The sequence below is a fragment of the Chrysochloris asiatica genome, unplaced genomic scaffold (genome assembly GCF_000296735.1).
Source record: "Chrysochloris asiatica unplaced genomic scaffold, ChrAsi1.0 scaffold00034, whole genome shotgun sequence".
Taxonomy (NCBI): Eukaryota; Metazoa; Chordata; class Mammalia; order Afrosoricida; family Chrysochloridae; genus Chrysochloris; species Chrysochloris asiatica.
Window position 1 is genome coordinate 18,493,621 of NW_006408552.1, and position 11,532 is coordinate 18,505,152.

An 11,532-nucleotide genomic window follows, 5' to 3' on the forward strand; every position below is an offset into this window, starting at 1 on the left:
ATAGATGGTTGTGGGTTCTGGAAACAATAGAACATGGGGGTCTCAGGGAGCCTGGGGGCCCTACTGAGCCAAGGCTGCAGACACTGAGGCCAGTGCCCCTCCAGCCTGAACATCCGGCCCCAGAGGTGACCCAGGAGGCATAAGCACTGCCCCCTCAAAGAGCTCACTGCTGAGGTGGCCCTTCAGTATACTGACCTGCACTGGGCAGCATCCTACCCAAGCTTGGCACAGTGCCCAGCTTCCACCAAATGGGTCGTCTGCCCTGTGGCAAGGGCCAGCCCTGACCAGACAGGCGCTCTGAGAGCTGTTTCCTGCAGACACCAGAGGGCTCTGGGAGGGTGGAGGAGGGGGCGGCCTTTGTGAGTCTGACTGCTCTGCTCAGTGGTGGGGGGCGTCTCTCTTCAGATCTGACACCCCACCGGGCCCGCCTGTCACCGGGACGCTCCCACCCGGCAATCTGGTGGGCTGTAATTGCCGGTGTCTCTTCCCGTCATTTTTGTAGAAGGCGACAAGCTGCTGGTGAGAGAGATGTTAATAACACAGGGGGAGCCCTGGTTGAAAGCGCTGGCGGCCCCAAGGCGGCCGGCACGTGGGTAGCCCAGCGTTCATCTGCAAGTAATTCCAGAGCCGGGCAATCTCCGACCCAGCAGGGGATGCGCCTTACAATGGGGACTTTGTCTCAGTGCCCCCCACACACACTGCCACCCCCACAGAAGGGTGCAGTGTGCCATGGCCACCTGGCCCCAGAGCCAACACCAGGACACTCCATTGCCTGCTCTTTTCTGAAAGACCACCCCACCTTAGCATCATGTGGTGGGCTGCTGGGAGAAGGGGCCTGGAAGTCAAATTGTGTCACCTTGCTCCCAGCGGAACCAGATCATGGTCCTCCAGAGTCCAGGGAAGGCCCTGGTCACACATGACAGAGACCGGGGCTCCTCCCCTCAGTCTTTTTTCTGTCAACCTCTCTCTGAGTAACCAGCCATACCAAGATACCAACTTCACAGGCACTACACTGCCCAGCTTCCATACTTGCTAATAAAATGGCATCAATATTTGATGCCTAATTATTAAATATTTTAAAGTGTAAAACTGAAATAGTTTAGACGTGAGTGAGGCATAAATAATTCAGGCCCCAGCAACTCAACTCAACTTTGGGCCTAAGCAAAGCACACTCTCTGAGTATGTCCTGGGCAGTGGGATGGGGAGGACCATCAACTGGACACAGGCGTCCCCTCCCCATGACTCAGAAGAGTGTGTTGCCTTGCCCATGTGTGGGTGATGGGCAGCTCTCAGCCCTCTTTAACCAGAGATTCATGTTGGGCTTGACTTTGGGGACCTTCTGTTCTGCCGTATGGATGGATACCCACCCATCCTGCAAACCCCGATCTGGGTGTCCTTTCACTCTTTCCTCATGTTCCTTCCCCCAGGGTCTTTCAGATACTTTTGTTGTTAAGTGCCGTTAAGTTGGGTACAACTCATAGCAATCCTCTGTAAGGTTTCCAAAGAGCAACTGGTGAGTTTGAACCGCCGACTGCGGTTCAAACTGACCTTGCAGTCCAGTGCTTATCCTACAGAGTCACACCTTTAGGTACTAGAGGGCTTCAGAAAGTTCATGAGGAAATTCCATGATCTTTTTAATTCCATTTCTCCATGAACTTTTTGAAGCCCCTTCAGACATGAAAGCACAGGTTTCCTTTTCTCCCACTACTAACAATCCCCTAAACAACAAGCTCCACATTCCTCCACATGACTCTCAGGTGGCTGTGCATTCGATTGCTTCAGCCCCAGAATCCTTGTCTGAAGAACCACATTTGCAAACGTGTCTCCTCCGCTCCATACCTGCCTAGCCAGCTGGACTGGGTAGTTCCTTGTGACCATATTGTTGTTAGTGTTGATGTTGTTGGGTACTGTCAGGTCAATTCCAACTCATGGAAACCCCGTGTGGGAGCCTAGACCTGCCCTGGAGGGTCTCCTAGTCTGTCGTCTTTACAGGAGCGGGTCTCCAGGCCTGTTCTCCCGCATAACCACTGCTGAGTTTGAACCACTTTTGGTTAGCAACTGAGCATTTAATCTGTACACAACCAGAACACCTGCTGGCCATTTTACAGGGTCTAAAACCCAGCTCATGATTAGTACTCCCAAATCTGTTGCTTCTCCTGGGTTACCCTCATCACAGATGGCAGCCCCAGCCCCCAGGAGTCATCCTGGACCCTTATTCTTCCAACCCTCTCAAGTGTGACTCAGGTAGTCCACACCTCTCCCCCTCCTCTCCTACCTTGTTCCACTGTACTGTGTCCCTGCCAGTCTGGCCTCACTACCTCCTATCTCTGCAGAGCATACAGGGCAGACAGGGTCTGAGTCCATGCAGTTGAACATCAGAACTCATGTGAGGGCTGTATCACACTGAAAATAGTGTTAAAGATGAGTCCTAGTAGCACAATGATTAAGCACTTGACTGCTAGCTTAAAGGTTCAGGAGGGCTTCAGTGGACCAATTCAAGAAGAAAGATCTTGAGGCTCTGACATTGGCAATCTCCCACACACCAGCCTTCACGGTCACCCCACAAGAGTTCCTCCCACTGTGTGTTTGTAATTTCCCCTTGGCCTTAGCACCCTGATGTCCACAACATTCAGTGATGGATAGACCTTTGAGAGACTCCTCCACAAAGGAAGAGGCCAAAACTAATAGAAAAAAGCCAATCGGGGACCCCATCTGCATAAGGAGAAGATGGAAGAAAGTAAGAATGAAGATAGACCCACAGCAAGGAGTGCATGTGGGAAATTTGAGAAGACTGAGAGAAAGAGGATATTCTGCACAGTGGCAGAAGAGATGAGAATAGGTTGCTCACAAGGTTAAGATTTAGGGAGGGTCTGGACTTATCAACAGCAACATAGAGAGCTAGAGGTACTAGAACAATGCCTCCAAGTCCAAGGGAGTCTTTCCAGCCAAGAATTCTATACCTAGCTCAACTATCAGCCAAAGGTGGAAAGCAGTATCACAATACTTTTAGATGTTGCTGTTGGGTGTTGTTACTGATTCTGACTCATGACAACCCCACATGATACAGTAGAACTGCCCCATGGGGCTTTCTTGGCTGTCATCTTTGTGGAAGCAGATCACCAGATCTTTCTCCCACAGAGAGGCTGGGTAGGCTTGAACTACCAACTTTTCAGTTAACTGCCAATTGCTGAACTGCTGTACCACCAGGGCTCCCCCTCCTGCCCATCGTTTCTCAGGGAGTTCCTGGAGTCTGTGCTCCACCACAGGAGGGTAAACCAAGGAGAAAGATATGGGGTCTAGGACACGAGATCCAACGTAGGGCAGGAGAGAGGTTAATGGGGTGTGCCAGAGAGGAGGAGAGGAAGCCAGCAGGTGAAGTGAGCACCCAGCTCAGAGAAACTAGAGACAGGGTGGATGAAGAGTACCTTCTTTACCACGTGACCGCATCCAGAAGAGCTGGGCCCAGAATCTTCTCTGCCTTTGGCTTGTCTTGACCATGTGCTCATGAATTCCTACTCTTCTCCTCACACTGCAATGAATGAGCAAATGGGCTGAGAACCTCCACCAAACTCCCAACATGGCTGTACTGCTGTGACCAGTTCCTGAGAGCTGAAGGCTGCCAGAAGCCAGACACAGGGATTCAGGTCTCCCACTGACCACAACCCTGCCAGGTGCCCAGTGGGAATAAGCACCACAATCTTCAGAAAATCTGAATCAGGACCATCCTTAGCCTTCTTCAGGGCAGCCCCTTCTAACACGGCCATCTTCACTGATCTCCTGTGTACACACCAAGGCACAGGTGGTATCAGCTCCTTTCATGTTACCTTCAGATGTGTCATGGATTGAATTGCATCCTCCCAAAATATGTGTCAATTTGATTCTCATGATTCTCAGTTGATGCCAGTATCCTGTGTTTGTAAATATTCACCTGATGTTAATGAGGCAGGACGCAATCTACAGCCTTAAGTTGTATCTGAGTCAGTCTCTTCTGAGATATAAAAGGAATTACACAAGTGAGCAGAGATCAAAGGGACCTCCTAGCATTAAGAAAGAAGAACCGGGAGTGTCCTTTGAATGTGGGGCCCCTGGGCTGGGAACTTCCTAGACCCAGGGAAGTATATAAATAAGCCTGGTGCCATCCAATGTATTCTGACACACGGTAACCCCATGTGTACAGAGTAGAACTGCCTCACAGGGTTTTCTATACCACGACCTTCTGGAAATTGATCACCAGGTCTGTCTTCCAGGGCACCACTGGGTGGATTTGAGCCAATAATGTTTCAGCTAGTAGTTGAGCGCCTAACCCCTTGTGCCTATGTAAACAGTGCTGCGAAAGTCGTGTTTTGTTGGGGACAAAGTCTTGCCGAGAGTCTCACCAGATGAAATTCTGTGGGACAGGTGATAGGATGAGGAAATGGAGGCTTACACAAGTGAAGTTACTTGTCCAAAACACAAAGCCAGAGCTGCTGGAGCCAATATGCAGCCCTTTTTTCTGGTCCAGACTCCAAATGTCCTTCCCTGCCTTTCCCACTGTTCCCCTAGCTTCACTGGTCTATGTCCTCCTTTGCTCAACTGGCTTCCCCTCAGGCCCAGACTTCACTCAACAAGCACTGGTCTGAGGAAGGGGAAGAAAGAGGTGGGGTGGGGTAGACACAGAACTAGCACCTAAAACCAGAAGGGAAAACCCCCCACAGGGTCCTAAAACCAGAAGGGACACTGACCCTGACAGAGAGTGCCCAGCCCATGTCCACTTTGCCTGCTCCTCAACCCCACCAGCTCACACAGCAGCCCCTGCAAACCACTTACCTGTGTTTCAGTTTTCAGGGATGAGACTGATGATACTTGAAGCAGCAGAGAAGGTTGTAAGGGGTAATGCATAGGAACAGTGCTTGTGAGTCTGATATCAGAGGACTTGTCGCCTCCACATGGAAGTTAGGACTGAGTGTGCATGCATGGGTATGTGTGTGTCCTGTGTATGCATATGCGTGTGAGTGCATGCATAAGCTTATGCATGTGTGTGCATGATGTGCACATGTATGAAGGCATTGTGAACATGTGTGTACATGTATGAAGGCATTGTGAACATGCGTGTGCATACATGGTATGTGTGAACGTGTGTGTGAACCTGTGTTTGTGTGTCTGCATGGTGTGCACATGGTGTGTGCATGTGTGTATGTATGTCTCTGTGTATACATGGTATGTGTGTGTGCACATGCATGTGACTGCTTGCATGAGCTTGTGTGTGTGCACCTGTGTGTGTATGCCTGTGCCTGAACCAGATGGAATCATAAGTACACCCCTCCTCCTCTTTGTGGGACTGAGTTTCCGGAGTCACAGGTGAGCGAGCTCTGTGGGTGCTGAGCAAGTCCTGTAAGTGCTGAGCCGACTCTCGGCCAACAGACTGTGCCCGAAACAGAACCGGGAGGTGCTGCTGATAGGAAAATGCATCACCCACTATATGGCAACAGGGGCCTTGAACAGGGGCCCTTGGCAGTTTATGAGCCTCTCCCGTGCAGCCACCAGCCCCCTACAACTCACTGACTGGTGGCTCTGGGGCCCCCAGCTGACCCGCCTCCAGGGCCATACCTTCCGTTCCCTCGGGTTCATGGGGAGTCACACTTCAAGCCTCCACTGACTGACTCAGCCCCAAGCCTAGAGAACCTCTTCTTGTAATGGTGAATTATGGACCCTGTTTGGTTGCTCATTAAGCCCAAAAATCCCCACATTGGTTAAGTATATTTTACTCACTTTTCAGAAAGAAAAATGGTTCTGTCCAGAGTCCCCAAAGGCTGTTACAAAAGCTGCTTTCAATTCCTAAACAGAGCTGCTGCCAGATCCAGGGACTGCCAGGCTTTGAAATGTTCCTAAGTGTAGGATCTTTGGTTCTCAGGCAGGCATGCAGCCACTTTTCTCTCTGCACATTGCCAAGACTTAGTTGGGTACCTTGACCCTCCTCTCTTGGTCTCCCTTGTTTGGATATGGTTGTAGGGAGATGGTGGTAGGGCATGAGCCTCCCTCTTTGAGACACAATCGTGGGAAGATGGTAGTGGAGCATTCTCAGGAGCAATGACAGTTGCCTCAGCCAGCGACCTTTATCACAACAGCCCACCCAGACCCTGTGTGCTTTTTCCTCCTTGGCTGAGAACACTCACCAGGCTAGCCTTCATGCAGAGGTTGCAGGTGACTTTACTGCTGCTGAGAGTTTTTCTTACGAGTCTTGATAGACAGCCCTGAATCAGGCAACCTTATGGAAAACAGGACAAAATGTTTCCAGTCCTGCATCACCCTCACGATCCCAGCATGTTTGAGTCCACTATCACAGTCATGTGACGATCCATCTCCCGAGGGTCTCCTTTACACTCACTGGCCTGCTACTTGACCCCTTCTGATGCCCAAAGACAGTGAATTGTGAGCCATAGGAGTTTCATTGATTGCTTTTCAGGACTAGATTACCAGTCCTTTCTTCCTACTCGCTCTTGGTCCTAAAGCTCTGCTGAAATCTGTCCACCGTGGGTGACCCTGCTGGGATTTAAAATACCAGTGACAGATCTCGCAACATCACAGACACATACAAACCACCACAGTAGGACACACTGACAGAATATGGTAAATAATGACTCCCTAAAATGCAATCCAGCCCCTACTGTGCTTATAGTCTACTGGAGGAAATCCACACTCAGCAGGAGAATTTCTGTGATACTCCATCAGTGTCATAAGGAGCCCTGGTGGTGCAGTGGGTTAAGTGGCTGGTAACCCAAAAGCCAGGGGTTGGAGCCCACCAGCTTCTCCACGGAAGAATGATGTGGCAATCTGCTTCCATAAACATACAGCCTCAGAAATCCTATGGGACATTCTCCTCTGCCCTGTAGGGTCACTGTGAATCCACATCACCAACAGCACTGGGCTTGGTTTTATCAGTGTCTTGGTGGACACTGGGAAGAAAGCTTTAGTGAGCAATAAGAATGTAGACCAGGAAGCCAGACCTGACCTGAGAACTGACTTCAGATCTAGGGGGAATGAGAGTTGATGAGGAAAGGGGGTATGCAAAAGCCTAGGAAGGCGAAGTTGTGCTAGTGAGCCTAGAGAGGGGGCCTAACAAAGAAAACACTCCTTCAGGCCATGTCCTGCTGGGGTATATAGTCCTGGCTGCCTGGCCAGATTGAAGCAGAACCCAGAAAATAGGGGCGCTCAGGAGCTCAGAAAACAGGGCAGACCAGCACCAAGGCCAGTCCCAGCCGATGAGCCCAGCAAGGCAACCTCAGGTGTCACAGTTGCAGAACATTGGGGTCAGAAGGCTCTGGTTTGCGCCCTCTCTCCACACTTTGGCCTTGGGTCTGGGGAAGTAGCTTGACCCTTGTGTTCCAGCTGCCTCTACAGGATAAGGGGACTGAGTTCCTCCCAGGGCATTGGGTGCTGACTGATGGTGTAGGTTCCTGGAATCCAGAAGGTCCAGTCAGCACCCCTCATGGGCCACCATTACTGACAGATTGTGGGATAGGTGTGATGTGCCAGGAGCCTGTTTCTTTCTGCCAGAAGCAGTCCCAAGAACTGGGCCAAGGCCGTGCCTCTGGCTCCACTGGCCACAGATTCTGGGTGTGGGTCTGGCTCCGGGCCTGGGAGGTACAAGCGGAGGGTCCACCTGGGGCTGCCTTCTTGAGAGCCATTTGTATCATTGCATCTTTGTTAAAAGTGAGTGTTAGCTCCCACCTAATGAAAGCCATGGTGCTGTAGAACAAGCACCCACCAGCCACTCCTCAGAAACCTTATAAAGGGTTATATGGTCGGAACCAACGTGACATTACTTAACAACAACGAAAGGCTGTTGAGGAAAATGCTGGCATCCTTAAATTTTCTTAGAGCATAAAGTTTATTCGTGGTTACTGGGAGTGGGAGGGAGAGGATAAGAGGGGTTTAATGGTGCTGGAAAAGCCTCACTGATTAAGAGAAGCAATGTACAGCTGATTATTGTCAATTGCTTTCAATAAGTTGCACACCTGTCAAAAGTTGAGTTGAGAGATCTACTTACAAGATCTATTTGCCAAAATACAGAGCAGCTGCTGAGGCTGCTTATAAACAGCCCAACACGTAATGGGATTTGGTTCCGTGGTTCGGAGGTTGAGGGTCGTGCTTTCATGGGACAACTCAGTGACTTAGCCTAATAAGGTAGGTGTTTAGTGTTTCTGCCATACCTCCTAGCTCCATGCTTAAAGAAAGCCTGCATCTCAAAAGCCTGCAGTCAGAAAGTGCTGGCATTGTGTTCTTTCTCTCCGTGAAGAGCCCAACCCCAAGTCCCCATTTCAAGTCAGTAGTGTGACAGAGAAACAGGTGTCACTGTGGGCCACCCTGTTGGAAAGATTCAAGGGCAGAGGGAAGTTTCCTCCCTGCCCTTTCCCCTAAGCTTTGCAGGGAGGAAGACAAACAACCATGGTGCTTGTAGTAAAATGGAGCGGTGTGCTTGTTGTCCGGGCAGCATGGCTGTTCACCTCACATGCACACACCCAGCGCCTCGTCCAGGCTACACACTGTCCCTCCATCAGGGTGAGCTATGACCTTGCCTTCTTCGTCCCAGCTCTCCTTGCCGGCAGTCTTTATGTACCAAGTGTGGTATATTTCTGGTCTCTGTCCTTGCAGATGCTGCCATGATCCTGGGAGGAGCAGGTGTTGGGTGGCAAGTTGGTGGCTCTGCCCCATGGCTGAGTTGGGCCTTACAGCCTGCCTGTGCCAGGCATGTGTCCTGAGAGCCCTCTGAGTCCCCTGCCCCTACCTTCCTCCACCTCTTTTGCCAACTCCACCTTCCTTCCTGTCCGGAATAGTAGATCTGTGCCCCCACTAAGTGCTGCTCTGGATCAGGGGCTGAGGGCAGGGTATAGGCATGGCCAGGGGGCGCGGGGGGACGGGGGGAGCCGTGGCGGGGCAGGGAGGCTGCACTGAGGAGGTCCCAAGTGGAGAGGTCAGGTTTGAAGGGTGTGGAAGGGAGGGGAGCCATTCTGCCCTGCAGACAGTGCGGAACAGCAGTGAAGTGGATGGAGGCCGGGGTCCCCAGGAGCTTTCTGAAACCTTGGTCAGACACAACTGGACCATGCTGCTAATTCCATCTTCCCATGTGCCGTTGTCACCAGGTGATTGTGCCCATGTGGAAGATAGGACCTTGGCTTTTCCTGGTCTCCAGCCTTGGCCTTTAAAGACTGCTTTCTCAGGGTGCTGGGCAGTGCCCAGACATCCCTGTACCCCACCCAGCTCAAGGAGCTCCTGGCTGCCTGGTGGGCACGCTCACCACAGTCCAGGGTCTCAGTGCCCCCAAGGAGACCTGCCCCCTGAGCACTAGGCATCCAGAGCCCCTGAGTGTGCCCTGCCCCCCCCCCCCCCCCAACTCGCTTGGGAACACAGGTAATGTAAACGCAGCAGGCAGGAAGCAGTGACATTTCTGAGGCGAGAGCCATCTTTTATTTATTGAATTCAACCCACTGTGTGAATTATTCACCCCGTTTATGTAAGCATGGAGCTGCGAGAATTGTGGAATGGCCCCTCACCTCACAGCTGCGTGGCCTACAGCTGTCCTGAGTGGTGAGCCCTAAGGGGTGCTCTGAGCCATGGTGGCCAGGTGTCTGCGGGGAGCAGGGCGCACAGAGCACCCCTAAAAGAAAGTATGTGTAGTACCTGCATCCCCTGGGGACCCTTCCCAGCTGGGGCAGCGAAGGTGTGAGTCTGGGCAGGCTTGAACCTGGCAATCCCAAGAGGAAAACACAGACCACCCCAGGCCTCACAGAGAGGAGGGAACACACACAGCCCCAGGCTTCACAGAGAGGAGGACACATATACACAACCCCTTGACTTTCATGAGCCTCAGTGTCCTTATTTATACAACATGAGAGGCCGGGGACATACCTGTGAGGTAGTTGTGACATTCACAGCCCCTCGCGGTTTGTGTGAGATGGGGTCGCTCGAAACTAACATTCACTCAGCACCCATGTTGTCAGGATGACAGTGTCCACAGCTCCCTACAGTTTATGTATGAGGTGGGGTCAAGCACAACTGACATTCACTCAGTACCCTCGTTGTCGGGATGATAGCATTTGCAGCTCTCTATAGTTTACGAGTGAGGTGGGGTTGTGCACAGCTAACATTCACTCAGTACTCCCATTGTTGGGATGACTGTTCACAGCCCTCTACAGTTTGACATGCATTCTGAGCTGGAGGCCTTGGGCTTCGTGGTGTGACCAGTTCTTGTCTGAAGGTCAGGGACCCAGAAGGCTTGGCTGAAGTCATGAGATCAGGAAGAGATGGCCAAGTGTGTGTCTTGCTTATGTCATGCTCACGGGGCCTGATGCCAGTCAGTTTTCTCTCCTGGAGCAGAGGCAGTACCCCCCTCCCCCACAGGTCCTTCTTAACCTGCAGGTGGAGCCCACAGAGCGATATGATTGGAACCACCTGAATAATTCCTGGCTCGTGGCCGCCCCACCTGCAGGCTGTGTGGAGTGGGGTGAGCAGAGGTGAGCCCTGAGGGTGTCCCACCAGCAAGGAGATGTTGGTCAGGGTGACATCTCCATCTCAGTCCAGGGTCCAGCTCCCACCCTCACCTCCTCAGGAGGCACTTCCCCTCCTGGACTCCCCCACCTGTGAGGCTGGGCACACACACCATGCTCACCCCATTGTCACTGGCACCACTGGCTTCTCTAAGTGCCCAGGGATGGTGTGATCATGGTTACTGCCAGTGGAGCAGGTCCTCAGGAAGAAGGGTCCATGTCAGAGTGACCCCCAATCATTGTCCCCCTCCCCCCACTTCCCAGCTAGTGTCAGAATGGCTGTTCCACCACCTGGAGAGCGGCCTCATTCTCTCCCAGGCTGGGTAACAGAAAGCCCAGCCATTGTGTTCCCTTCATGTCCTCCTACCTCCGGCAAGGTGCCTCCAGTCAGTCATGAGCTCTCCTCTCTCTGCCCCCAGAACTGAAGAAACAGGTGGAAAGTGCCGAGCTAAAAAACCAGCGGCTGAAGGAGGTCTTCCAGACCAAGATCCAGGAGTTCCGGAAGGTCTGCTACACGCTCACAGGTTACCAGATCGACATCACCACAGAGAACCAGTACCGGCTGACGTCCATGTATGCTGAGCACAAAACCGACTGCCTACTCTTCAAGGTGAGCCTGGGGCTGAGCTCCCACTGACTGGGGCTCAGGGGCACCGGGACTCAGCTGCACTGCCTTGTGTGTGAGCCTGAATCTGCAAGCAGGAGGAGACCTAGCCATTTCCCTGGTCATATGAGCAACTCTATAAGGAGCTATGGTAGCGTAGTGGTTACGAATCGGGCTGTGAACCTTAAGGTCAGCGGTTCGAAACTACTAGCTGCTCCACGGGAGAAAGATGAGGCTTTCTACTCCCGTAAAGATTTACACCCTCGGAAACCCTATACAGGGTCGCTATGGGTCGGGACCGACTCGATGGCACATAACAACAACAACAACAACCTCAGTAAAGAGCCAAGATAGCTTATTTAATGGTTGTTGTTGTTAAGTGCTACTGAGTCTGTTCCATTTTCT

General features: G+C 52.0%; 1 protein-coding gene across 1 annotated transcript in view; it reads left to right on the forward strand.

Annotated features, from left to right (window-relative positions):
* The window catches only part of MAD1L1 (MAD1 mitotic arrest deficient-like 1 (yeast)), a 361,165-nt gene that overhangs the window by 291,938 nt on the left and 57,695 nt on the right, over nucleotides 1–11,532 (forward strand). Inside the window, exon 16 of the mRNA XM_006859789.1 lies at nucleotides 10,943–11,133. Coding sequence (XP_006859851.1) covers nucleotides 10,943–11,133 — 191 coding nt within the window. The remainder of the gene's footprint in view (nucleotides 1–10,942; nucleotides 11,134–11,532) is intronic.